Source organism: Leptomonas pyrrhocoris, assembly GCF_001293395.1.
Source record: "Leptomonas pyrrhocoris isolate H10 chromosome Unknown, whole genome shotgun sequence".
Lineage (NCBI taxonomy): Eukaryota > Euglenozoa > Kinetoplastea > Trypanosomatida > Trypanosomatidae > Leptomonas > Leptomonas pyrrhocoris.
The window spans coordinates 518538-545481 of record NW_015438360.1 but is presented as its reverse complement, the minus strand read 5'-3'; the positions used below and the strand labels follow the sequence as shown (position 1 = coordinate 545481).

At 53.5% G+C, this 26944-nt stretch overlaps 9 protein-coding genes across 11 annotated transcripts; all 9 read right to left on the bottom strand.

Moving 5' to 3' along the window:
• Positions 1 to 1915: 1915 nt before the first annotated feature.
• ABB37_02653 (putative RNA-binding protein 4) lies at positions 1916 to 3913 on the bottom strand (the record flags this gene model as incomplete). 2 transcript variants are annotated; one of them, XM_015799732.1, is made up of 1 exon in its annotated part: positions 1916 to 3913. In XM_015799732.1, exon 1 carries the CDS (start codon positions 3671 to 3673, stop codon positions 1916 to 1918), a length of 1758 nt encoding a protein of 585 aa, XP_015661334.1. In that variant the 5' UTR covers positions 3674 to 3913. The 2 variants fall into 2 exon arrangements, with proteins under 2 accessions (XP_015661334.1, XP_015661335.1); XM_015799733.1 differs by having other exon boundaries at positions 1916 to 3878.
• Positions 3914 to 4195: 282 nt separating this feature from the next.
• ABB37_02652 (putative target of rapamycin (TOR) kinase 1) lies at positions 4196 to 6832 on the bottom strand (the record flags this gene model as incomplete). The annotated part of the gene is made up of 1 exon (XM_015799731.1): positions 4196 to 6832. The coding sequence occupies one exon, from the start codon at positions 6830 to 6832 to the stop codon at positions 4196 to 4198; it is 2637 nt and encodes an 878-aa protein (XP_015661333.1).
• Positions 6833 to 7094: 262 nt separating this feature from the next.
• On the bottom strand, positions 7095 to 8783 carry ABB37_02651 (hypothetical protein; the record flags this gene model as incomplete). Its single annotated transcript, XM_015799730.1, has 1 exon — positions 7095 to 8783. The coding sequence occupies one exon, from the start codon at positions 8781 to 8783 to the stop codon at positions 7095 to 7097; it is 1689 nt and encodes a 562-aa protein (XP_015661332.1).
• A 4806-nt stretch (positions 8784 to 13589) lies between these two features.
• On the bottom strand, positions 13590 to 14688 carry ABB37_02650 (putative mitochondrial hypothetical protein; the record flags this gene model as incomplete). The annotated part of the gene is made up of 1 exon (XM_015799729.1): positions 13590 to 14688. Exon 1 carries the CDS (start codon positions 14652 to 14654, stop codon positions 13590 to 13592), a length of 1065 nt encoding a protein of 354 aa, XP_015661331.1. The 5' UTR covers positions 14655 to 14688.
• A 319-nt stretch (positions 14689 to 15007) lies between these two features.
• On the bottom strand, positions 15008 to 16113 carry ABB37_02649 (hypothetical protein; the record flags this gene model as incomplete). Its single annotated transcript, XM_015799728.1, has 1 exon — positions 15008 to 16113. Exon 1 carries the CDS (start codon positions 15899 to 15901, stop codon positions 15008 to 15010), a length of 894 nt encoding a protein of 297 aa, XP_015661330.1. The 5' UTR covers positions 15902 to 16113.
• A 657-nt stretch (positions 16114 to 16770) lies between these two features.
• On the bottom strand, positions 16771 to 17514 carry ABB37_02648 (hypothetical protein; the record flags this gene model as incomplete). Its single annotated transcript, XM_015799727.1, has 1 exon — positions 16771 to 17514. The coding sequence occupies exon 1, from the start codon at positions 17398 to 17400 to the stop codon at positions 16771 to 16773; it is 630 nt and encodes a 209-aa protein (XP_015661329.1). The 5' UTR covers positions 17401 to 17514.
• A 348-nt stretch (positions 17515 to 17862) lies between these two features.
• Positions 17863 to 19209, bottom strand: ABB37_02647 (putative actin-related protein 2; the record flags this gene model as incomplete). Its single annotated transcript, XM_015799726.1, has 1 exon — positions 17863 to 19209. The coding sequence occupies one exon, from the start codon at positions 19207 to 19209 to the stop codon at positions 17863 to 17865; it is 1347 nt and encodes a 448-aa protein (XP_015661328.1).
• Positions 19210 to 20011: 802 nt separating this feature from the next.
• ABB37_02646 (putative mitochondrial hypothetical protein) lies at positions 20012 to 20525 on the bottom strand (the record flags this gene model as incomplete). 2 transcript variants are annotated; one of them, XM_015799724.1, is made up of 1 exon in its annotated part: positions 20012 to 20525. In XM_015799724.1, exon 1 carries the CDS (start codon positions 20402 to 20404, stop codon positions 20012 to 20014), a length of 393 nt encoding a protein of 130 aa, XP_015661326.1. In that variant the 5' UTR covers positions 20405 to 20525. The 2 variants fall into 2 exon arrangements, with proteins under 2 accessions (XP_015661326.1, XP_015661327.1); XM_015799725.1 differs by having other exon boundaries at positions 20012 to 20522.
• Positions 20526 to 20839: 314 nt separating this feature from the next.
• Positions 20840 to 26520, bottom strand: ABB37_02645 (hypothetical protein; the record flags this gene model as incomplete). The annotated part of the gene is made up of 1 exon (XM_015799723.1): positions 20840 to 26520. Exon 1 carries the CDS (start codon positions 25934 to 25936, stop codon positions 20840 to 20842), a length of 5097 nt encoding a protein of 1698 aa, XP_015661325.1. The 5' UTR covers positions 25937 to 26520.
• Positions 26521 to 26944: the final 424 nt, after the last annotated feature.

Here is a 26944-nt window from a genome sequence, read left to right as displayed (position 1 = left end):
CACTATACATATATATATATATATATATATATATATATATATATCTATCATCTGCAAAAAAATAATAATAATATGAAATCGAACTCATCCACATTAAATCAAAAATAACGCAGTGATAGGAAAACACACACACACACACACCCACACGATGTTGCGTTGGTATAACAGGTCGCAGATGGAGAAGAGAAAGAAGGAAGAGATCAGGAACACAAACAAATACGGTTTAAGAAACCAAGCAGCAAAAAAAAAAGAAAGAAAAGGATTTTAAGAGTGACAATAAAAAGATGGGGAGAGAAGGGCAAACACGGTGCGCGTACCCGCTGCATAGACTGTGAGGCTTCACATACGGCATGAAGAAGAAGAAAAAACCCACAACAAAACTCACAGAGAACAGAGATTAAAGCGAGAGTTGTGCAAAAAAAAACCACTGCGATACGGGACAAGAGGCCCATAAAAATAAATACGCTTTTCGAAGATACTTAGAGTGCCACATTTCCGACCATCGCTTGCTTTTTTTTTCTTTATGGCAGAAAAAAATAAATGAGAGTTCGATGACTCTCGTACAAGCAAGAGTCGAAATAGGAAGCACATGACGAGGTGGTGTCTGCCGATGTACACGCATAATAGAAAAAAGCATAAAGTGGCCAAAACGATATTTTCCTTGCGTCACCATGAGCACTTGTTTCAATGAGTAAAAAAACAAACAAAGAAAAGAGAGGCGGTGAACATAATAAATGTTTATTCCTGACAGCGGACAGAGAACAGCTGGCCGAGAGAGCGATGTGAATAACGCTGCAGAAAGCCCATGCTTGCATGGAGAAAAAAAAACAAAGAAGAAGAAAGAAAGACGATCAGGCAGTACGATGTTTCTCTTAAAAGAATGAAAGCGCCACGCAAACACATGAAAAGGAAAAGGAGCTCGACAGACGGGAAAAAGGGGGAAAAGAAAGGAGTTTACATGCTCAATGGAACGCGATGAAAGAGGCTATTTCTTTATTTTTTTTTGTTGGTTAACGCTACGACGAACAACTGCGCTTTTTCATCAGCAATGAGCGAATGTGCAAACGTGATTCTTTTTTTCTTAAAAGAGTCGAGAGAGCATCGTTGAGGCGATATAGTCGAATGCGTACACATACACACCATACTCAGTCTCCTGTGGTTTGCGGTGAACAGCTCCTCATTGCTTTCTCCGATCTTCGTTTCTAAGATGTGAATGGAGTTTAGAAAAAAAAAGGATCGCCTAGCTGCATGATTCACGAAAACACTCGTAGAGAGATGAAAGAAATAAATAAAAAACCGATTAATCTAACGAAGCTTACATAAAGAAAAGTAATAATAAATAAATAAAAAAACGAGTACCATTGCATAGGGATATGGGTTAATTCACAAGGAAAAATATATATATATATATAAACGAGAAGAGAAGAGAAAGGAGGGGGGGGGGAGGGGTGACATAGGTCACACAGGCCAAAGTGTGCATTCTCCTTTCCCTCCCGCTCATTCACAGCATCGCTTTTCCTCATCGTTTGCACACAGGAGTCTCACAGCTGTATCTCAGGCTACGTGAAATATGAAACGAACAAGTCACGAAAGGAAAAAGATGATGATGACGAAAACAAAAAAACAATTCAGGAGCATTCAAATAATAATAATAATAACAATAAAGGAAAATACATGGCGAGAAGATTCGATATAGCTCTAAGAAAGAAGAAAATAATTAAAAAATGAATACCAAAAATCTTTTCGCCCGTCTTCACTGCACCATGACGGTCACCGACCTGGGAAAAAAGGGAGGAGGTCGATGACCAACTGAGAGTAAAGAGACAATAATTATAAATGAAAACGGAAAGAGAAGCACCTCTCACCAGAGAAGAAGGAAGAAAACGGCATATTCCGTTTTTCCGTCCTTTCCTCGTTAGTCGTCGTCAAACTCGAACGTCTCATTGTCGATGATCTCCATATCGGAGGACTTCACCTCGCTCTCGCTTGTCGTGCTGTGCATCTGGGCGTCGATGTCCTTCACACTCTCCGTGGCTCCCTCTGCGGGACGGGGATCCAGACACCGCTGCTGCTGTGCGTACCGCACCTTAATACGCTTCCCATCCACTTCTTTGCCGTTCAGCTCCTTTATCGCACGCTCCGTGCTCGCGCCGTCCTTGTAGTAGATAAACCCATAGCCCTTGCTGCGCGGGACGCTGCACGCCTCCACGGCCGTCGTGCTCGACGTGCTCTCCGTCACAGTGGTGGGGGTCGTGTCGTCGTGCGTGTGCGTGCCGAGCGAGGTCAAATCCATGTTGGACAGCGACATCGTCGTGATCGCCGTCACGGGCGAGGACGGTGTGTCCTTGTCGAAGCTCAGCGGCGTGGTGGTCTTCGTGGCGGGTGTGGTGGCCGCGGAGGACGGCACCGGGATCATCTTGTGGTGGCGAAAGTCGTGAATGATGTGACTTTCCTCCTCCATCAACTCCCCGTAGGGGCGGAACAGCTCCTTGAAGCGCTCGTCGGTGAGGCGCTGCGGCAGGTAGTTCACGATGAGCTGACGCTTCGTCGTGTCGATCTCCACCGGATCCTCCGCGTACGGCAGCCCCTGCGTGTTCGATGTGGACTGGGAGGTGATGGAGACCTCCTTGATGATGTGCGCACCGGCGTCGACGCCGTTAGCGTGGTGCTTTGGCTTCGACGTGCTGCCATTTTTGTTGTTGGCACCGCCTGCGATCGGGGGATGCGGGTTGACAGCCGCAGAGGCAGTCGACGGCACCTCCCCGTTGCTTGGGGCCTTCTGCCGCGCCTTTTTGTCGTCGACGGCGGCGGCGTTGGTGGTTGTGGTGGCCGTTGCGGGGAACTTCTGCAGAGGAGGCGGGTTTGTGTACTGCGGAGGCAGCGCCGACGGCCACGCCGCCATTGCCGCGTTGGGCGGCGCAAAGTCCATTGCGTCCTGCATGGCGTTTTGGCCACTGGAACGACGAGACACGTAGGCGGTGAACGGCAGAGTTGCGTAAGCGGTCATGCTGGCTTGGTCCATCTGCTGGGTTGGCAAGACGAGGTACGAAAGGCGCGTGTTCGCGTTGCCAGGACCGTGAAAAGCGGTGCTCGAGTCGAGCAGAACGGACTGCTGCTGCTGCTGCTGCTGCTGCTGTGAGTCGGTACCCGGTACGTAGTAGGCCACGGCCGTATTCCCGTTTGCGGAGGGGATGGGCATGGCCGGGTAGAACACCGGCGCGTTCGCTGACGTGAGGCTCACATTTGCGGCGGGGGGCCCCATGAGCACTGGGTGCCGACCCAAGGACGAAATCGACGCTGCACCGCCGCCGTGCAGGTACACCACCTGCCTTTGCGGAAGTGCGTAGGGCGAAGGTGGAGGATTGACACCGCTCGCCTGCATGTTGCCTGGGCTCAGCTGCCCGTCATGCGAGTGCGAGAAGTTGAACTGATGTGGGGTCTCAGTTTGCTGCATCGTTGGGAAGGCATAGGCAGACGGCGCAGCGGTGCCTGGAAACGGTGGCGGCTGGCTCGATTGAATTTCTGCACGCATCGCCATAGGAACGTGGGAGTCAGCGCTCTCGCTTCCGTTTTTCCGCACTGGCATCTTCTGCTGCTGCTGCTGCTGCTGCTGCTGCTGCGAGGCATCCTGCGTGGCGCCGCCAATATAGTAGGGCTGTGAGAAGGGATCCATTTTTCCTGTGTTCCTTTTCCTTTTCCAGAGAGGCACACTGCGTAGTATATTTTATTAGGAGTTCAGGTAATTATGAAGGGGTAATGAAGAAAGGAAAAAGTTGAATTAAAAACGCAAAGCGATGAGTAATCTCACGTTTTACGCAACGGACACAAGTCGTACCAAACGAGTAAGGCCTCCTTCTTTTGCACTTTAAAGGAGTTCTTCAGAACACAAACCCCCCAAAAAACACACACAGCTCAGAAAGAGATGCAATTGAGAAACACGAATTAAAACTTGGAGTTTGTGACAGGGTGCAAGTGACTGAACAGAACTGCAAGTAACCACAAATAAAACAAAGACGAAGTCAACTGTCGAGGTAGAGAAAAGTAAACCAAAAATTATGGAATAACCTACACCCTACAAATCATCACCTACCAACAGGTCAAACCTTTACATGAGAATTACATAAATTTATCTTTCTTGGTTTTACAACACACTGTGAATATCAATAGTTAAATAAATGCAACGAAAACAAACTATTCAACAGACTCTACGAAGTGGGTAGCCCGCCTTACGCTTCCCCGCTCCCCTTCGCAAGTCAAGCCCCTTCGCCCAGTCGTGTATCTCAAAAGGGCGGCCACGCGATAAACCATCGGCGGGGTTATCCTCGGAGCGCACGTACTCGAAGGACGGTATCCACCCACGCGCGTCCACCAGCGCGTAGATGGCGCGTAACTCCGAAGCCAGCGCCCACGACTTTGTGTGAGCTTTTCGGGCCGAAAACAGAAAAGATGTATTGTCGACATGGATGTGCACGCGGCGGTGAATCTTAGCCGCGAAAGCTGTGAGCGCCAAACGAACAGCGCGGGCCTCTGCCTCCATGATCATAACAGGGGGTGTGTGCCAGCGACCTCCTGCAACGAAAACGCGTCCTGCCGGGGATATGAAGACAGCCCCCCATCCGCTGAGGGAGGCGTCCGTGACCAGAACCGGACACTCTGACTGCACGCATGCAACCACACTCCGTGCCCGGTTTTCCTGCACGATGGCGAGGAACTCCGAAGCCTCCGTGAAAACAGACGGGGACATCTCCACCACCGACGAAGCGCCCAGGAGGCCCTTATTCAGCGCTGACAACGTGCGCCGAACAAATTTCAGGAGAAAGTAATATTGAACCAAACGAATGTTCAGTACCGCCGCTGCATAGATAAGCTTAGATGCAAGAACCTCCAACTCGGCGACGGTTATCCGCGATCGTACCGCTACGGACGCGATTTTCCCCAGAAACTTTGCCCCCAACTTGACCGTATTGGTGTCGTGTGAGAAGTTGACACCCAAAAACTCGTAATTGGTGGCGCACTTCTCGACCTCGCCAAAAGCAGCGCCACAGTTCGCAGCACACACCAGAACCTGCTGTTGAGCAACTTCAACTTCGGCCCTCTTCCCGGACAAACGAATGTTGTCGATCCAAACATCGACACTCACACCCGTGGGGACGGCCAAACTACGTTTGACGTAGCGCGGATGGGCGGCGAGCGTCGAAGTGACGATCTGCAGAAGCCCAGGACTGGCTTTGTAGCCCATGGGCAGACGGGTCAACTGAACCAAAGTGCCGTCCTGCAAATGGCACCGGAAGTTCCTGCGAGTGTGCTCGGGGAGCGAAACCTGGAAGAACGAGGCCTTGAGATCCATGACGGTGGCACACTCGCCATGAACGATGGACATGTACTCGCTGGTGTGTCGTAAGTCGTCCAGCTGCGTCTCGAGAAGATCCTGCTCGTTCTTCTCCCGCGGCCAGGCGATCCACCGTCGGCGCTTGCCTGAGGGCTTCTCCTCCACCACCGAGAAGGGGTGGATCCAACCACGCGTATCCGCATCGGGTGCCTTCTCGATGATGCGCGCTTCCAGCGGGCGCGTAGCGTCGTCCATCGGCACCGTCCATCGCGACGGTCTTGAGTCGCGCGGCTCCTCCGAGAGCAAGGCCATCAGGGCGTCAAAGCGCTTCCGAACGCGATAACGCATTCTGTCCCTCAATGGACCGACGTCCAAAGGCGAGACCCCAACTTGTTGCAAGGGCAGAGCCGCCACCTCGGCTGGCCCTGCCACGGCTGTCTTGTGAGAGCGACGTGTGATCGTCGCTAGCAAGCGAAAATCAGGTAGCACCTCCGGCAGGTGCCACGGACTCACATCAACCAGACCAAATCCGATATCCCCGTTAGCCAGGCCGTTGTCGGGCCCAGATAGCTGACGGAGGTCGACGGCATGTCGAAGATGTTTGCATGCTTCATCAGCCGGGGTACCAGAAATGGGTCCAGATTCAGCTCCGCGACCAGGCTCGCTGCGTGCTGTGCGGCCCCTCGTTTGATCGAGTGCGCAGACGCACTCAGAGGCTTGAGGCGCTTCGTCACCTCTGCCGTCGTCAGGGCCGTCAGTTGGGGGCCCGGAATGGCCTTCAGCAATGCTATGATTGCCGCTGCATCGTCGCCGCTGATCAACACATAACGCGACGCTCGATTCGGGTCCATCTGGCTGGACTTGGGCCCGGCGGCCCAGTCCAAGAGAACTGTCCCATCGTCCCTGATGGTGAAGCTCTCCTTCGTCAAGGTCCGAATGTCGGACCACCTGCTGTCCGTAATCCAGCAAAGACGGAAGACGGTGCGGTCTTCCCAGGACGGGAGCGCCTGGAACAAGCGCTCGAATTCCTCCTTCTCCAACGGTCTCGCCTGCTTGCGCTCGGTCTGCGCTGCCATGCGCGTCAACCCCAGAGTCACCACGTCGAGAGGTGTTCGCTGGTCCCTCAGCATGCCGCGCAACTGGCGGGCATACTGGACGAGCGTCGTCGGTTTGAGGTCGACGCGAGCGCCCAAAAACGCTACGGCGCTCAGCTCGTCGGTGGGCTTCCCGTACTCCAGGCAAAAGCGGATAAACTGTCCCGCGAGGCTGAGGCGGGACTGCCAGGTCGACTCGGCGTATATGCGCTGCGCGTAGGTGTTCGCCGTCGTCAGGAACGTGCTCCACGCGGGCGGGTCCGTCGCCGTCTCCTCGTACACAAGCCGGGAGTCGTTGGCGCCGAATAGAGGGGCGCGAAGGTTTCTTTCCGCAATCACGAACGTGGAGTTGATTAGCGGCGTGCGAGTGGTGACAACTCGCGGCAGGAAGCCGGAGGCTGGCGGACATGGCCGATGAGCCTCGTCGGTCGGAAGAGAGCGCCTCATGGACGGGATAGGTGGCGCCTGGTATGTCGCAGGAGCTGCGATCCGACGTGAGACTCTCCACGGACGGTTTAGCAGCTCCTCGCTGTTGGGAGACCTCGAGCCTATCGGGATCCGCTCGCCGGACCTCCAAGGCAGGATCTCTCCCATTGCCCTGCTGCAGCTTACGCGCCTCCTGTTGGGCCACGAGAAGGCGCTTGCGGAAAACACCGCAACGGGTAGGGACCTCATCTGGTTGCTGCCTCACTTGCGTGGGGTCCCTTTTCCGTTTTTTTTTGGTCGCTGAGTTTCTTGCGACACTCAGTCGACACATGCCCTGCTATGCCACAATAGTAGCATCGAATGCCGGGGCCGGCAGTGCGCGAGGGCGTGCGCGAACGAACTCGCGGACGCTGCGCCAAAGAACCAAAACGAACCGTCAAGGGATCAGCAGGATTCAAGAACCTGCCGAACTGGGAGTAGAAGTCCTGTGGACTTGTTCCCGGGTGTTTGCTGTACAGGTCCGCGACCCGCAGAGCAAACAGAAGCGCTTCGCCTTCGGCAAAGTCCAACTCATCCGGCTCGACCCTCGTGGCGAGGTTGTTCATGAAGGCCTTTAAGGCCTCCACAACCGCCCGTACGATCGGGACCGGCAGCTTGAGCTCCATCGCCGTCTGGAGCTCCAACATCAAAATCGCCTGGCCTTGTGGCAGGCTCAGCACAGGGCCCCAAGAGCGCGCATCGTGCCACTGAAAAGGCGTCGGCGCCGCTGGCACGTCGAGAGGGTACGGCTCGCGTCCCCGCAAGATGTCTTTGGCACCGCCCGCCACTGGATGTTGGAGGGTGCTGAACGGGGGCGGGGGTGGGCGAGCTGCGAGGGGAGCAGCCAGTGGTGGCGAAGGGCGCACCGGCGCCATCGAGAAAGGGGGAGGAGGGGGCAACTGTGCACCCGTGCGAGACCGCGGGGGCGGCGTAGGGGCTTCTGGCGGCGCCGCAGTGACGGGCTGAGCCGGCGCGACAGCAGCGGCAGTTTCAGCGTCCGTCGCAGGGCGTTCACCGCGAGCGGCCTGTATCTCCGCTTGCATTGCTGCGAAGCGTTCTTCCATCTGGCGCTGGTTGGTGCGCCAATCTTGCTCTCTTCGGAGCGCGTCGGTCAGCAGTTGCTGCTGTTCGCGCAACTGCCGGTGGAGCTCCTCGTCCCGCGAGAGGATCACCGCTGCGCGCCTCTCCGCTTCCTGCGCAGCCTGCTGTTGATGGAGGGCCGCGTCGATCTTGCTCCGCGAGTCGCCCTCTATGGTGCTCAGAGCCGTGCGGCTCTGATTGAGGCGCTCCTCGGCCTCCGTCTGGCTGCGGTGCACGTAATCATGATGCGCCGCTTGGGCCTCCAGAAAGCCCTGACGCCCAGCAGCGTGTAGCTCTTCGGCGTGGAAGCCCTCCATGCGCGCGCGGAGCGCCGCATCGTGAGCGTTGAGGCGCTCACTGGTTCTGTCCACGCGTTCTTGCGCGGTGGACAAGGCAATGCCTTGAGCAGTGGAGTACCCTTCTCCACGAGCCACAGCAAGGTTACGCTCGTGCAGGGCGAGCGCCTGTGCGTCAAGATAGCTCTGACGCGCGTCCAAACCATAAGTGGCGTTATTCGCCGCCTGCACTGCGTTCGCCACATATTGGGCACTGTGACCCAGTTCCTGCGCCTGACGCAGGAGCGAAAACTCAGCTTTCGCCAGAACGTCAAGCTGCACCTTTACCGTCGCCTGCGCGACGGCGGTCTCGAGTTGTGTCCCGAGTTCCCGCGCGAGAGGGGTCGCAACCGATCCGGCGCGAATGTTGGACACACAACTGGTCGTAGAATCGACGAAAGCTGCGTCGTCCCACGGCGAAGCTGGCCATTGATCCAGCTGGAGGGAAAGTGTCGTCGTTAAAAAGTCGATCGACACCATCCCGCGATAGGTTATTCCTCCGACGAGGAGGAAAACCTCCAGAGGCTCCAGCTGCTGCTGGCTTCGTCGAGCCTCCTCGAAAGGGCTCGCAGCCGCTGGCCAATCGCGCACCACTGATCGCGCGAAAAGACGAAAGAGGTATCGTCCGCGGTAGTAGGAACAAGGGTCATTTTTCCTGTGTTTAGAGTATATTGCTATATATATATATAGATATAGATATAAATGTTTTTTTTTTTTTGTGTGTGTGAGTTAAGTACTTGATTTTGATATTAAAAATAGACTTGAAAGAAGTATGGTAACAGGAAACTAAAAACTAAAAGATGGAAGAACTGCTGAATTCTAGCAGTTGAGAAAGAGAATACAAGAAAAGGGGAAAAGAGAGAGGTAGGATGAATAATTCTTCAGGCTAGGTCATTCTATTCGCAAGCTCCAAATAAAAAGGAAAAAAGATTGAAAGCGTGCAAAGATCGGAGCAAAGATAACGTGTGGATGAAAGTCCAAGAGGTCTTTCCACGATGTATGCGATTGTGAAACTCGCAAGAGAAAGAAGAAGCTCGTGTCAAGGAAAACGACAGTTAAAACACTGAAAATGAGATCAGTTGCGCAGAGGACACTGTGGGTAGGAAAAAGTTTTGTCTTACCGATAAAGGTCCGCAACGGCAACAACAAAATTAAGCCCGTCGGCACACAAAGAAAACTTGTTTAGTTCTCTTTTTTTTTAATAGCTTCTCAACAAACGGTTTACCTACACTGCTGCAATGGCCACGGCACACGGTAAGCTGAAAAAGAAGAGGAAGAAATAAGGGCCGAAAGCACAAAGCTGCAGCGTCACACGAAGACAGCCTCGGGGGAAGGGGAGCCGACCTAGAACTGGGTTATGAATACACGGACCCTAAGAGTAAAATAACTTCGTTAGTAGGTTAAAAGAAAGAAAAAAGCTGCTCTGCGACCAGAGAGGCAACGGATTGATTTCAAATTTTTATTTTCTCCAGGCACCTCACGCGTCAGAGCGGGGGGAAAGTGACAAGTTTAGGAAGAGAGCTGAAAGAAAAAGAGAAAGAAACGCTGGAACCGAAACAGGAGTGTATTTATTTTTCCTTTCTTTTACACACAAAGATGTTGTTTGTGCTGATATGCCGAGAAGAACGTGAGAGAGGACTAACACGTAGGGAGAAGGAAAAAAAAATAAGAATAATAAATAAAAGAAAGCCGCACCAAAAACAGTTGTCACACACTGCCAAGTATTTTCTCGCAATAATGCGTTCTGGTCAGTTTCTAGCAAAGTTACTGCTCGATTTTGCAAATCAAATCAACGCCGCCAGATCCGTGTACCCACAGGAGAGCGATTAGACGAGACAGTAACGGAAAGGGAGAAAGAGATATCTTGCGAGGCTGTCAAAAAAAAGAAAATAAAGATTCCGCAAGCTCGTAGAGCTTTGCTACTTCTTCCGTCGCCAGAAAAGAAAAAAAGAAAAACGGCGAGGGAAAAGCTATTTTAGCACGAGTGACCACGAAGCTATGTGCGGTTGTATGAAAAATAATATATAATGTGTATCTCTCTATCTATATATGTATATTCAAACACTGGAATAGGATGTGCGACGAGAGAGAGAGAGAGAAACGAAAACACGCGCACACAACTGTCTGCGACAAAGACCTACAATAGTAACAATAATAATAATAATAGACGCCGGAGGTTAAGAACACAAGGCGCGAGAACCGATTCAAGATACGGAAAGGCAAAACCAAAAAAGAGACAGAAAGGGGAAAGAAGAAGAATATATATATATATATATATATATAACCAACGTATTCAATTCGAGGTAGTAAGTAAAAAATAATAATAATAATAATAATAATAATAATCAGAAAACAAAGAAGAAATTAGTACCTCTGAAAAGAGAAGGAAAAACGAAGTGGCCGAATTCTAAAAAAGAACAAACCAGAAACAGGAAAAAGATTGCTGTTTAGCAATAATAATAAAGAGAGAAAAGAGATTTAAAAAACAAACAAATGTGAAACCAAAGACGAGAGAGGAAGAAAGAGATTGAAAAGAAAACAACGACAGAAAAAAAAAAACGGACCGAAAGACCGAAGAGCAACGGTTAAAGATATGTGAGGGTCTTCCGTTAGTATGTGTACAACGTCTACAGAGTCGATGCTCCGAGATATTTTTCGTTTTTTTTTTTTTAGTTATGTGTACTTGAACAAGAAGAAAAGAAGAAGAATAGTAAAAAGGATGGCAGAAAAACAAGAATAACCCACAAAAGAAAGATAAAGAAGAGATAGAAAAAGTAATCGGGGGGACAAGAAGATCGTTGAACTATAATGTAACAGAGACTTAGCCGTTTTGGAAAACAAAATGGGAAAATGAAGAAAACGTTTTCACAGTACAGAGGGGGATAGAGAAGGAGAGAGAGAGAGAGTAGAGGCTAACGCAGCTCTCCCTCAAAAGCAAAACAAAAAAACAGATTGAAGCAAAAACCAAAACGGGGAAAAAAACGTCAAGAGGCAATATATGCAATAATCATAATAGAAAAAGGGGACAATGCTATTCAGAGAAGTAAAGATAATTGATTCACTTAACAAGAAAACAACAAAAAAAGAACCGATTAAAACGACAGCTTTAAGAGCGCTATCCAACGCTATGCATAGGTGAAATTTTTTTACCCCTTTCTCCAATCTTCCTTCTCTGGAACAGATTCTCCTTAAATAACAGACGAAAACAGCGGATCAGAGAAAAATAGAAGAAATGAAAAACACCTTAGACAGAAGAAAAACAAAAAATAGTAATCAAAGCGTTGATTCCGTTTTAGAATTTCAATCACCATGTGTGTACGATTTCTTAATGAGTAAGCGTTTGCTTTCTTTTCTTTTTTTTTTGTTTCAGAGCAGCTGAAACGTGTATCCTCAAATAAAAAAAAAAAACGAAGGTAGGCAATACCTTGTCACAGAGTGTGACGCTAGCGTCTGTGCTGGTAAAGGAGGGCTTGCGAAAAGGATAACGGTAGTGAAAATGACAAAGAGATATAAAAAAAGAGCCAATAATGATAGTAGACACGGGACGAGAATTATGAAATGTTAATCAACGGAATCCTGGTTGCTCTCGTGGGAGTTTTTTTGGGCGTAGAGGATTCTTTTTTTTTCTTCTGCTGGTTGTTGCTCGTGACAAAGCGCTTCTTTTTTTCCCCCTTCTTGACTAGGCGTGTTGTTGCACGAAGAGCAGTGGGATGATCAAGTAGGACGAAGGCGAAAAAAAAGGTTACTTTTGTCGCCAAAGGAAGAGAGTGTCGCAGAAAGGAGAAACGGGGTGTACAAAGCCGTAGGGATTCTGTTTTTTCTTTCTTTGGACAAAAAAGGAAAAACCGCAACAATCAAGAATTGATTTGCTTAGATGCCACAAAAAAAAAGCAAGTATAGTTAAAGATGGGGTAAAACGTATTTATTATTATTATTTGGAGGGCCTCCACACTGTCGACCGTCACGGTGCGGAGAGAGAACGTCCACGCAGATAGGAAGAATTAAGCCTCTTTCCCTTAGAGCTATTAACTTCTTTCTTTTTTTCTTTCTGTTTCAGGGTTCAGTTGAGAACTGAAAGGAAAAATGGGATTTAAATATTAAAAAGAAATTACACTTTCGAACTTTTCCTGTTGTTTCCCTTTCTCACCAACACAAGACACGAAAACCCCCAAAAGAAAAAAAAACGTACTGGTCTTTATTAGTGTCGATTGCGATTGTTGTAAAGCACCGGTGAGAGCGAAAGAAAAGAACACGAGGACGTAGCTGTTGAAGGCGGTGTGTGTGCGTATCTGCATCAGTGTCGTTAAGGGTGCGTTGCGATACGATGGGAATAGCAGTGATAGAGAGAGGGAGAGAGAGAATGGATGTTTATGTGTTTTAAGTAGCGTTTTTGTTTGTTTTATAGTAAAAATTATTATTACCCAAATTGAAAAAGGAAAAGAAGAAGAGGAAGAAAAAGAAGCATGAGAGTTCGGCGCGTGAGTATTTTCCCCTCAAAAGCACACACACACACTTGTGATTGGTTTCGTATCAAAATCCAAACGAGTGTGTTGAGTAAGACCTTAGCAAATACGATGCACTTCATGAATTGAAGCGAGGAAAAGAAGGGTAGAGACATGAACGGGGTTTTCCGTCTTCTTTTTTGGCCGTTCAGTTCCCAACTCTCTGTCATGCACAAAGGAGAAAGGCGACCTTAAAAAAGCAAACAAACGAAGCAGTCTCTTAGGTGAAGCGATAGGCAAACAACAACGACAGTTGTGCCCTGCAGTTCTTTCAAAAGTCGGTATTCGATTTGCTTGGTTCGCAAGAAGGGAAAGCGAAAAGAGAAAAAAAAAGCTCTTTAACACCACATTTTCAAATGTGCAACGATAACCGCCCATCCAACCCCTCCCCCTACCAAAAAGTTTCGCTACATCAATGAGACCAAACACACACACACACACACACATATATATATATATGCCTATCGGTCTCAAACGAAGCCCGCCTCCACCGACCCACCCCCACCCCCACACACAACACGGAAACACTCACTTCCTTGGAAGAATACGGCCAACGGTAACATGATCCATTAGCAGAAGAGGAGCCTTTTCTCTTTCTTTCATTTCCTTTTCCACGAACACGACTCCATCGTATTCGTCCCGTTACTTTCCCCCCTTCGATCACACCACGAAGCACACGCACGTGGGTGCAAACAACAATAGGAGAGACAAAGAAGAAGGTGAGGCGTAAAGGGGCAGCACCGCCGAATGGCTGTCTTTCTTTTTCACTCCTTCTTCTATTGTTTTAGAAGTAGCGATGCGGGCGGAAGCCAGCCGTGGCCACGTCCTGCTGCCAGAGCGAGCGCGACTTGCGCTTCCAGCCGAAACCCTTCTGATCTAACCGCTCCTGCATGAGTTGCATGTGCGGACCGCGTGTGCCACTACTCCGCGTGGCGGCACTCCAGTTGTGGCCCATCGGTTTCAGCATCTGCAGCGGCAACCAGGCGCGGGTGACGGCCGCCACGGCAAACGGATGCACCGGACACACACGCGGTGAATGCCGCCGGTCTTCTCCGTCCGCACCATCTACGCGGTCCACCGGGCGAGTAAAAATGGAAAGCTGCGAAGGGGTGGGGTGGGCGGCGGCCCCACGCAGGTGGGCGGTGCGGTCCGGCGACATCGCAGGCTGCACAGACGCGTATCGACTTTGTCGGTGCAGCGGCAGCGGGTACTCGAGCGGCTGCTGGGCCTGCGCACACAGTTTCGCAACTCGCAGTCGCTGCAGGCAGTCGTCGGTGCGAATCCGCACTGCCTCCGTGCGAGCGCGGACACCGATGTTGAGAGGGAAGAGTCGCAGCCCCATCACGTTGTTCGTGTCGTGTTGACTGTAAGGGAGAGACGAGTTGTGGTGCCGCTCGGGGTGGTGCTGGTCGCTGAAGAAGGCACCCATGTCAAAGCCCTCCTTGGTGTGCCGATCGGCGGCTGCGTCGGGCACGTTTACGTCTGCCCCTGCCTGCCGCTGGATGTTCATGTTGATGTTGTTGTACGGGCCCAAATCGCGCGGCAGCTGCATCTCCAGTGCTAGATCGTGCCGCTCGGCATCCAGAGAAGGCGATGGCAGGTCCTCGCTGCGAACCGTATGCAGCTGAAACGGATGTTGAATAAGATACTGCACACGGGCACCGCCGTACAGCATCTCGTACGCGGAGGCACGGCGAAGGGCGTACGGCAGTAAAGGCTTTCGCGTATGCGTGGCGGTCGCCTTTGCTACTTCATCGTTTCTGTTTTCAGCCGCGCTGGTCTTCGTTACCACAGCGCCGGCGCCGGCTAAGTTCTTCGCCGCATGTCCGGCACTCCGTCGCAGCATCATGCTTTGCGTGTGTGAGTGTGCAACACCGATCTCTTCGAAGTGGAGGGAAAAGGTTGAGAGAGAGGAAGAGTTGAAAGATAAAAAAAAGGTCAAGAAGAGAAGCCGAAGCACGCGACAGTCGTCTCGGTTTAACGCACAACTGAAGAAAGCAGCAACCAACATCAAGGGCAATGAAACTCAGTGTGACACGCTCCGCAGTACAGACCACTTCTTTCAAGGAGACGGAGCGGTCCAGTACAGTGCACCGGTGTATGTGCTTGTTGTACTCAGAACAAAAGGGCTGACAAGAGGTTCTCTGTGAAAAAGAAGGATGTCGTTAGAGAGTAAGGGAGATCACAGCGCACACCCTCTTTTCATTTCGGCACGGTCCACCGCTTCTCGGAGGCAGAGCTCGGTGATGGCGTGTACTGCCGCTGGTAGTAGCGCTTCATCTCCACATGTTCTGGACGCTTGCGCCTGTTTTGCCACTGCTCCCCGTAGACATGCGGCGCGTACTCCTCATCCACGCTGTTGTTGCTGCTACCGTCCTGCCAGGCGTGTCGTGTGTCACTGCCTGCAGACGGCCGAGACGAGTTCCAGTGGCGCCGCCCGCCCCCCTCGCCGCTGCCGCGCATAAAGGCCATGTCCGGTCGGTGGTAAACGCGATCGGCGATGACGCGGTAACGCGCCGCATCGGCGCGCAGTTTCGCGATGGTGCGCTTTGCGCTGAAGACAACAGAGGGTGCGGGGGTGAGCGCTGCAGATGTCTTCGTCTGCTCCGCCATTTGCTCGACGTGCGCCTCGTACGCGGTGGCCAGCGCATCACCGCACCGCGCGCACGTCGTCGCGGTGAAGTACAGGAAGGACGACTTGGAGTTGTGAGCAACGGCTTTCGTGTGCGTGTACTCGGCTAGGTCGCGCGCCGCGATGAAGTCCTCGCGCTGATAGTGGCTGAGGGTGAGGTTGAGCAGGCCGTGCAGGTAGGCCGTGGTACCTTTCTTTTCTTCGCTGGCGAGGCGCTCCAGATCGTCCTCCACACGCAGGCGGGTTGCCTCGGGGTCATCGAGGTTCATGAAGAAGTGATAGCTTTTGCAGCGGCGTGCTTCGCACAGCACGGAGGTGGAGGAAGACGCGACAGCTGGGAACGAGGGGCCGACCGACGCTGGTTTCTTCCACGAGGTTCGTGAGGTGGCCTTGCAAAGGTAGGAGGCAATTCTTCGCTTCACCGCGACAGCCACCGCCGGCGATTCGAACCTGCCGGATCTCATGGATGAAAGGAATGTTCTGCGCATTCAGAGTGTTGTACAGAAGAAGCGCAGTTGCGTATGAGCGAGCAGCCACAAAGAACCTTCCTCGTGACGAATCTCTTCGAAGCGCTAGAGATCGCTTTAACGCAGTGCAGCGACTCGTGTCTCGACTCCTCCCTCTGTGTAGTAGCTTGTGTGGTCGTTGATAGCTGGTGCGGACTTCCTCATCAGCTTCCCGTGGCGCCGCAGAAACACATGCGTTAGAGAGAATAAAAAAACCCCGAAAAAGACGGAGTGAGAAGGGGGAAAGAGAGAAGGAAACAGACGTATCATGAGACACACACACACACACACAGAGGTGTTCTTGCAGAAGAAGCGCAGTGAAGGACTTGCATCGAGCAAGCAGGAAAAGTATCAGAGATAGGGATGACGTAAAACACCCCCCCCTCCGAAAAAAAAAGACATTTCCGCTACGGCGACTTCATCGCGACCTTTCCACTGTGGCTCATTTCCCATAATCTGATACACACACACACCAAGGGAAGAAAACTTCACCATCATATACGTGTCGGCAGACATGACACAACGTTTCATGCACGTTTACGTTAACGACGAGCTTTACACGCGCACACAGAAGTGGCGACTTGAAGCAAATAAAAGAAGAAAGAAGGTTAATAGTTAATCGGTTTAACAACAACAACAACAAAAAAAAGGAGCAAGCGAACAAGGACAGCTGGGGAAAAACCCCCAGAGAAAAGGAAAGGATCACTCGAGCATCGAGGACACAACGCCAACGATTCAGAAAGCGCCGCCTTCAATCGTGTTCTCTCTACCCACTCTCTCCCTTCTGAGATGCTCAGGCTGGCAAAAAAACAACAGAGACAGAATTACTACTGTGGCGCACCGTACGCCTCCGGCAGGCGCTCAATTGTGTAGCGGTGCTTCGCGATGTACATGATGGGCACACCAGGAACCTTGCGCAGACGGCGCTTGAGCTCGTGATCGCACGTCGCCACGATGTAGATGGGATGCTGGGTCACCGTCCGCACGACGCAGTCATCGGCGTACTTGCTGTCGCACGTCAGACGCTCAAAGCGCTTGTCACGTGCCAGCTTCAGCGCTATACGAAACTTCTTGCCTAACTTCTCCAGCTCCGCAAACACGCAGTCGCAGATGCACGGTATCACCTTGGCCAGCAGGCAGTCCATCAGACCCTGGACAATGTCGATCTTGTTTTGCATCGAGAAGTTGATAAAGTTTGTGTCGAGCCAGATGCGGTACGGCGGGCCCAGCGCCGTGTTGTAAGACAAAAACTGTGCGGTCTGCGTTGGTGCAGCTTGGGTCAGCTGCGCCTTGCGGTACACCACGGCTGCGTAGTCCTTCGTTGCCTGCTTTGTGGTGTTGCTCTCAGGGGTTTCGTGATAGCTCTCCGCCTCGCGCTTCTTCTTCTGAGCGAGGGACTTCTCCTTCATGAGAATCTTCTTGATGGCGTGGTCCGCCTGCTTCTTAACCTTGCCCATGGTGGTAAACTAATGTCTCTCCTATGCGAATACTGCAACCGCACCGTGACGAGTGCAGGGCTAAAGTTCTCTAGAAAAGAGTAAAAAAAAAAGCGACGAGCAACGCAAGGCTCTTTGCCCGTATTCGTTGACGGAGGTGGTGCAAGGAGGAGAGGAACAGTTTACATAAGCACAGCAACATCATGGATGTGGAGGAGGTAAGACTCAAAAGGCACGTGCAGCATGAGACGCCCCCAGGCAACGGAGCACACAGTGACTTCACGTCGGGTTTCAGAAGTGGCGGTAATTCCTAGGAACGTTGATTCTTTTCTTTTTTCAGGATCGGATTATTTTTCAAAAGGTCAGCAAGAGATCTCCCCCCTCTTAGGGCAAGCAGTAGCAACAGCTTCACAGAAAACAATGATAACAACACCACATTAACACCAACAAAGAAGAGCTTGGCACCCCAAGGGCCCACGACAGTCAGTAACCCCCCGCGCTCGTATATCGAGCGACCACGGCGGACGTGCCACCGTCTTCGTACTCCTTCCGCGACATCCACATCTCCGGCCGATCGGCCGACAGCTCCGCCACGAGTGCCCCACCCATGTACGCCATGCACTGCCGTCGCGGCGGCTCCTGCACCTGAATCGGGCAGCGAGCCATGCGACTCACGTCACCTTTCAGTTTTTCCGTCAAGTAAAACTCCTTCATGTCTCTTGTGAGCCGTGCCCCAAAGCCTGGAAAGAGCGTGGAACCGCCGGAGAGTAGGATGCTCTCATACAGTGACCGGCGCACGTCCACGTCCGCGGCCTCGATGCAGTCCCACAACACAGCAGAGATGCCTGGGGATTCCACATCCATCAAGGAAGGGTCAAAGAGCACTTCAGGCGCGGTGAAGCGCTCTGCACCGAGGCGGCACGTTACCCCATCTGGCAGCACGCACGTGCATTGCAGCGCGTTAGTTTCGCGCAGTAGGCGTTGGTCCAAAGACCGATCAAAAGAGACGTAGCAGTAGCGCTCTTTCAATCGTCGATACACATCGCGGCGCCCGCCGCGCATCGCACTGTCTCGCGGGCTACGCTGATGCGCACACAGAAGTTGCTCAAGACGGTCCGTCACGGCACGACCGCCCAAATCGACGCGGCGCTGCGCTGTGGTCAGCACACAGCCGTCATAGACGGGCGTGCAGTGGGTCAAACCCTCGCCGCACTCCACGGCTACCCCACGCTCCACGCCGTTCGCAAACAGCGTTAACACCCCTTGCGGAGTCGACTGGATCGTGTTGAAGTGGTAGTCCTCAAAGAAGACTTCCATCACGGCGCAGCGCTGCTTCAGTGAGAGATTCGGTGTCTCCGTGAGGAGCAGCGGACGGCCTTCCAGCCACTCAAGTCCGCGATCCCCCTCAGCCGACCTTTCCTCCCACTTCACACGCTGCGGGGCACTTGAACTCCCCCCAGCTGCCGTGCCTAACATCTGCGGCAATCGTTGGCAGAGCACGTAGTCCCACAGCTCCTGCATGTCGTCCATATTGCGAATGACACCGTTTGTAATTGGGTACGTCAGCTCTGCCGCCTCGTGCAGCCCGTCCAGTTCATCGCCGCACAAAATATCTCGTTGAAGGCGTTGCGCCCGGTGACCCGTCTCTGCCTCCCCCACAGCGGCCCCGTTGCTGTGGGAGGAGTGGAGAGCGGTGCGGAAGGGAAACGCATCTACTCGAGGTCTACCCGTAACGGTGGGACAGACAAGAAGCGGCAGCGGTGACACACCAGCGCAGCCACATTTTATGCTGCCAGTACCATTATCGAGCACCACGGGTGACAGCGTCATGTTGCACCTTGATGGTGCTGTTCATGGAGATCTAAAAAAAAAGAAAAAGAAAACAGAAGAAGTCGATTGCCACCGACATTTCTCTGCTCTCGGTGCCCTTCAATTGATGTATTCCCTCGAGGTAAACAACTGTCTTTATACATATATATTGGGCTAAGGCGAGATATGGCGTAAAGGCAGAGAACACGGTAGAATGGAAAAGAACACCAAGAGCATTGACCAGAGTTAAAGAAGCTAGACAAGAGGTGTTATGCAGCTAAACCGCAGGTCACAAACACACATACCCACAAAATCACATCACTCATCCACTAAGCAGACAAGCTCCACCAGGAGAAAATAAGCTTGCAGAAGCTGGAGAGGACAGCGTGTGCACCGTGACAGCGGTACCTACAACGCTGCTGTGTAGCTGGGCAGAGCAGCTTCACAGAAGAGTGTCATTTTTTTTTCCCGGCGCGCGTCTATCCGCTAAGCGTGCCTGACATCGGTGTATCAAGTCGAGCTTGCTGTGAAAAACAATCAAACAAACAGAGAAGTCATCAACACGAAGGGAGAAAGGACAGCAATAGAGTGAACGTATTTGTTTTCTTTGGCTCGATAATTACCTGTGAAAAGAAACGCCGTACTTCAGCGGTGAGTACACCAATCATAACAAACGTCAATACGAAAACCGAAGGCAATAGAGGTGCGTAGCAACGAGCCGGCGAAAACGAAGGGTCGAACAGCTGCATTTGACTCAGGTCCACAAACAGACGTCTAGTCTCTCTCCCTCACATGCACGTAAGGGAGAGATAATACTTCCACTTTAGCCTTCTTTCTCCTTTTCATAGCCGTCCGGTGTTTGCAGGTCGTCTCGCACGTAGTTCTCTACTGCCACCACACTCACCTGATTCATCTTCTGTCGCAGCCACTGCTCACGCAGATCGATTCGATGTTGCTTGGTAGGAACAAACTCCGTCTCTGGAATGCCAAAGCTGCTCACGTCGGTTTTCTTCATCAGGCCACGGTCCATGCGGCATTGCAGGTACTCGCGGACCTGATCGCGGCACATCGGCGAAACGTACTCGTTCTCCTTCAGACACGTGTAGTACTTCTCAATCTCGTTCTTGCACTCGCGGTAGTGGTCCAGCGGGAAGGAGCCGAGATCGGGCGCCTTCACCGAGATGAGCATGCTGTTCGCGGTCACACCGTTCGCCATGGCTGGGAAGAGGGTGCGGCGAGTTGGGAAGGAGAAACAAACAACGAAAGGAAGACGATGCGGTGCGCTTCTTCGGGCGGAAGCCGCGACTGATGGCTTCAACACAAAGCAAAGAGCTACTTTGTTGATTTCAGCAGCGAGAAGGGAGAAGGAAGAAAAACAACAGAAGTGAGGAGTTGAATGCTGAGGTGGGGCAAGGGAGGCGGCACTCCCCCCAAAAAACTACTTCCTTTTGGTACACCGAAACTGCACTGGCTCAAGTGGTCCAGCGTCGATGAGCTCCATGAGCGCGCAAAGCAGCAGAGGAAGGAATCCGTGCCCTGTCAGTTTAACGTCGGCTTTGTTATTAGATGGGAGGCTTTTTGAGTGTGTGTTGAACAGAACACGGTTTGCAGGAGAAACACTCCGAACAACACGGAATTGCGTTTCACCTGCTCATTCGTCGGAGTCGCTCAAGACGACATCGTTGAATGCGTAGAAGCCGGTCGTCGGAGCGGTAGTTGCCGCTGTGGCTTCTGCATCGGCCTCACGCGGCTGCCCCAACGCTCCAAATTCCCCAGAGAAAAGAGTGCTGGTAGCACCTGGAGGAGGGGAAGCCTGCACTTGTGATGCGTACGCGTAAACTTGACGGTGCACGGCTTCTCCCGCGGTCACTTCCGATTCGACAGGGTAGCGGGCTACACCGTGCATGGGTGCACCACTGCGTGAGGCGACCTGTGTACCTGCCATTTCTGTCCGCTGCTGACGCAACGACCGTGGAGTCCCACCGCCACCACCTCTGCGAGGCAAACTGCGTCCAGGCGGGGGTGCGGCCGCGCTCGAAGGCCGAAAGCGATGACGTTCCGTGAGGACTCCTGCATTTCTGGGAGAAGGTGCACGGTCCTTGCCGTGATCAGCAGGGTCGTCGCTGAGATCGGAAGGAGAGGAAATGGAGCATGAAAGCGAATCTTCAGACCGTGCGGGTGACACCGGTTCGAGCGGCTTCTCAACCTCGGATGGCAGCGGCGTAGGGAGCGAGCAGGAGACGTCCATCAGCGTGCGACCACAACCACCATCACTCATCACTTCGTGACATTCCCCTTTCGGAAGTGCAGGAGTCGGTGGGATAGAACACGCCTCGTGAGCGCGGCTAACGACTGGCAGTGCGTCCCGCTCGTCTTCCGCCAACCTCACGTCCTCGCGTGCGCGTGCGCGTTTGCGAGGCGGTGTCTCCTGCAACCCTTCTGCATCGCGGCATCGTTGTGAGCCAAATGTATGCACCGTGGCGGTTGCTGGCTGCGCTCCCTGTGAAGGTCGCGGTTCGGTCAGCGCTTTCGACGCACGCTGGCTCGCCAACCCACTCAACGCAAACAGCACTTCGACCGGCACGTCCCAGTCTAGCGGCGGACCACGTGGAAAGCCGTGCCCGACTCTGTCCTCTACGGCGGTATCGCCACCACCAAAGGTCCGCACAGGCTCGCCCGTCATTCCCGTTCCCGCTGCGTTGACGAAAGGCTGCAGACGCGCGTGCTCATCCACGTCTGCTGGGGCACCAGCGAAGGGCCGAAAAGGCGGTGGCGGCTTCAGCGCGTTTGCCGTCGCCGTCGCACCTGCAACGTACGGTGAGGACGTCTCCACGAGATCTGACGGCGCAGCGGCTCTCGAGTAACGATGCACCATGCGACTGTCCTCGCCGTATGCGTCAGCGGAGTTGCCGGTCAGCACCATCGTCACACCTCCATCTCCGTGCATCGATGCTGCAGCAACCGCCGCCGCTACAGCAGAAGCAGTGGTGGTGGTGGCGTGAAACGAAGGCATGGCCAGCGGGTCGTAGAAGCCGTCCGCTGCGAGCGAATTCACGCTTGGGCTGACGGTGGTGCTTGTGCGGACGAAGGAAGGCAGCGGTGCCGCAGATGTCGCGGGGTCCACAGAATGCCAAGGACGATAGCTCTCGTTGTGGTTCTTGTGAAGAGAGGCAGCGGTGCATTCAGGCGGGTGCGCGTACTCAGCAGCAGCATAAGGGCCCGTGCCATCAGCATTCCCTTTCTCATGTTGCACCGCTGCTGTTGTTGCCAGGCTGCCCGGACGCTGCTGGCGCTGCTGACTTTGTTCGTGGAAAGGTGGGTGTGGAGCAGGAGACGCGTCCACCACGTGCAGCGTCTTTGGCGTGCGTTCTGGCGTATGTGCCTCCGCGTCGATCGTGAAAGAATCAGAAGGAGCAGGAATCGCAAGAGAAGCATCCGGCGATGACTGGATTTGTGCCGATGCAGGCCGCTGTGGAGTGCTGGAGCGACCTGGGATTTCGTACACCAGCCGATGTGGCGAGCGATCGGCTACCGTTGTCGCTGCTGCTGTTGCCGTCCCTGCGTGGGACGGCCTGCAGAGGTGCGTTGGGCTGCGCTCGGACTGGTACAGCGCAGGGTGTGCGGAGGTTCGCACGGGACTCATACCGCGATGACGCCGTGAGTCCAGATCGGCCACCTCGCCGTGGTGGGCAGGAAGGGCGTAGCAGTTCCCTCCTTCGCTGCGCTTCGACACGACCCGCAGACGCTCTTCCAGCTCCAGTGCGAACTGCGCTTCTTGCTGCCGCACAACGGCGTCTGTGGTGAAGTTGTAGCTTGCCAGGACAATGCGCTGGCTTGAGTAAACGTGGTAGGGATGCGCGATGTAAAGGTGCTCCCCCACCAGCGCCTGAATCTGCATCAGCGCAGGCTCGGGAAAGAGGAAGGTCCACGGAAGGTCTCCGACGTCCGAAAAAGCGGAGGAAGGGAGCGGCGCCGCTTGAAGCGGTCTCAATAAAGTATGTCTGTTGTCTTCCTCGTCCACGGTGCAGATGGCACCTTCACTGGCAGCAGCCGCTCCACTGATTGGCGACATACGAAGACGTTGACGAGCGTGCTCGCTGCACCACACTAAGGTACCATGCACCACCGCCACGTTAAAGGCTGCTTCGATGTACTGCACGCGAATCTTCAATTCCACCCCGCACTCTTTCCGTTTCGCGTCCAAGGCGGTGGCGGCCGCTTTCCCCGTATAGTTGCCCTCGCCAGCGTGGACGCCTCTGTGTGTCTTGCTTGTGTATGGCAGGACTGGTGCGTCGTCAGCGCTCGAGATGGACACGTCTCCGTCGCCGCTGTTTTCATCCCCTGTCGACGCCCCAGTAGGCAACGAGTCGCGGTCATGGGTGTGCTGCTGCAGCTGAAGTCCATAAGGCTTCCAGCGGTCAAAGCAGTCGCTCAGGTACGCCACCACCGACGTCGCCGTTGGATTGTGCTTGCACAGTCGCTTGCCTTCTTTCCAGCTGGCGAGAAACAAAGACCCTGTCGCCTGCGCTGCTGAAGCAAAGAAGCTGCTCGCCGTCGTACCGGCTGACGTGTAACATTGAAATCGCGAAGGCGCATTCGAAGTGGAGTGCAACGCCGCTGCTGTTGGTGGTGGATTTGAGTTTTTTCTATTCGGTGGTCTTCGCGAGGCGGCGCAGGAGGGACAGAAAGTGGTGGGCTTGCCAATGAAGGACTGCAGCACTTCCACGCGCTCCTGCTCAAGGACAGCGCTCGACCGCTCTGCCACACCAGCACGCGGACCACGAAGATCCAGTTCGTACTGCGGCTGGCGCTGCCGCTGCTGACGCGCCTCGCGCTGCAGCACCCACTGCGGTACATCGTCGTCGATGTCTCGCATTAAATCGTCAGACAGGAAGGAGGTGCTTCGAGCCGAGCTGGATTGACTCCGGCTCTTGCTGCCGCTGCTGCGGCTCCTGGAAGTAGAACACGTAGAGGCCGCCGTCATGCTGCCGGCACCGTCGTCACCTACCTGTACAGCTCCTGTGGCGCGGTCACGTGGACGGCGGTGACCACGAGGCAACTGCTCTTCTGGACTTGCAGGTCGCCGCGCCCGGTGACCCATCAACACCTCCTCCAAAAGACTCTGATCTGCCGCAGCTCGCTGGCGGGTAGATTCTACTGTTTCCTCTAGGCGCTGCAACCACGTTGTTTCTTCCTTCGAGGTTGCTTTGCCTTTCATCGACGCCCGTGTGGAGAGCGACAAATTCAGCCCAGTTTCTCGCTTACCACCACCACCACCACCACCGTCAAGGAAGTCACGGAGACAGGCATCTTCTTCTGATGCTGGACGCACCGCAACACGCTGCGCCGCACGGCGTGGCGGCTGCTCGCCACTGGACACACTTGAAATGTCCGAAGCCGAATCGTCGTCTTCGCTGTTCTCGCGTGCTTGCTCTTCCCCACCTTTGCGCAGCGCTCGACTGCCTACTTTAGCGGACGGACCATCGCCTTTCTTCTGTGCGGAGACAGCACCGTGCAGGTGGGCGGGGAGGAGATGACGGAGGCGGCGATCAGGGCCGCTTTGAGGTGGTGTCGCTGCTGCGGACGCGCTTGAAGTTCTCTGCGCGCCGCCTTCTCCCACTGGATAAAGCGAAGTCGCAGATCCAGTCGTTGACGACGTCAGCGCAGGGTCAACGTGAGGCCTTGCGTCATGTATGCACTCCATCGGCGAGCTGCCTGCAGTTGTGGCGAGGGTGGTGTGACTCACGCTGCTGCCACCGCCGGGAGGAAGATTGGGGGTGCTATGCATTACGGGAAGCTCATGCTGCTGCTGCTGCTGACGCTGATGACCGGCAGATGCGCGATCGTGCCGCTTCAAGGCTGAGGTCTGCAGGTGCGAGGGAGAAGTGGAACTCTCGAAGGGGCGTCCATTTCCACCCACCGCCGCCGAAGCCACCGCCGCCGCCGTCGCTGCCGCTGGGAAAAGCATCCGATAGGTCGCGTCACGCGCCGACCGGACGGCGGACAGCGACGTCGCCGCGGCGGAGCCTCCTGGCGCGGATGAGACGTTCGTAGAACGGCTGCTGACTCGCGTAGTAGCATCCACCTGCGCTGCCTTACCTTCTCCCTCCTTCAATTTCTCCTTGCGGCGCTGTGCTACTTCCACGAGAACGTCAAACATCGTCCGTCGCCCAGCGCCACGCAGCGCAGCGGGTACGCTCACGGCGTGGTCCATCGTCGCGACGGCGGTGTTGACGAAGCCGACGTATTGCCGCAGCGCTGCTCGTTTGGTGCTTCTTCGTTGGTGCGGGGTGGGCGCGTCACTTTGGCGAAGGGGATCGCCGGCTTGGCAGTCGCGATCGTCACACGCCGTTTTGCTCGTCGTCTTCTGCTGCTCTTCCTGTTTGTTCCCTTCAGTGATGGACATGTTTGGTGCTGTCGTGTGGCCGTCTCTGAAGACTGATGCCGCAGGGGCGGTAGCTGGTTCATCCTGGCTTCTGTTTTTCCGATTCGTTTCCCACGCCGACATCCCCGCGTGTTGGTCGTAGAACACTTCTACAGGTCCGTAGCCGTCATGTTCATCGCTAATGCTGTCCGCATCGTAGTCGTCGTCGTCATCATCGCGTCCGCTTTCATTGCGGTCGTCGGCTGTTTGGAAGGGAGGTGCCGCTGTTCGGGTGTCTTGGCGACGTTTGTTGTGCGCGTCCTCTGTGTCCGCCTCGTCGTCGTGCACGAAGCTGGAGAGAAGAAATGCTCGACCGTGGCTCATTGACGTGTGGGCAAAAGGTGTATCGGTGCGTGTGTGCGTGCAGACCGAATTTGCTGCAAAGACAGAAAAAAGAAAAAGAAAAAGAAAAACCAAGACCACAATAGCAGGGTGAATGGAGGTTTTCAGGGAAGGCGACGCGACGCAAACACTGTTTGGAGGTAAAACAAAACAGGAGTTCTTCTTCTTGGCCTATGTCTGATGCGTCCGAAGTGGACAGCACAACGTCTGCGGACTCAACGATTCGATCTCGAGGAAGCACCGCGAGGAAAACGCACGAAAGGCGCGGCGCAGTCTCCTTCTGTATGGCTGATCAGCTGTGCAATTGATGTTGGCTATAAATAAGTGTGTATGAGTATCTGATGAACGTTCGAAACCATATTTTTCCTTTCTTGTTGGCTGTGCGAATCGTAGTAGGAATGCCGGTACACCTCAAAAAAAGAACCCCAATAGTAGAAGAACACACTGCGGTTGTTTCTACAAAACAAAGAACGTCGTTGCGGCATGCAGACAGGCGTTATGATTCTTCTTATTAATCTTTTCATGGCAACGGTATCCTCCTTTGCGCACAGGCACGCCTCTGAACTACAGAGCGGAAAGCAACAAGAAGAAGGGACAGAGAGGGAGACGATGCGATGGATGACGCTAGTGAGATTGTGATGCAGCTGTACAGTGGTGAGCCCTTTATTATTATTATTATTATTATCACCGTTGCTTTTTGAAGTCAAGAGGAGTACAGGACAGACGACGTTTCTCTTCACAGACAAGTTTGCGCTGCAACGAGCTAACGGGCTTCATCTTCTCTCTCTCTCTCTCTTGGAGTTGGCTTGTGGAATTCGAAGTAAAAAATCGACTGTCATGAGTGGTGACAGAAGTCTATAAAAGGTCAAGGACAGCAATAACTGTGTACACACACAGGGAGAGAGCGAGGCAAGAACAACAACAACAACAGAAGCAGTCTAAACACGCAAAGGTGCAACTGTTTTTATGTGATATTCAGTGAAGAGCGAA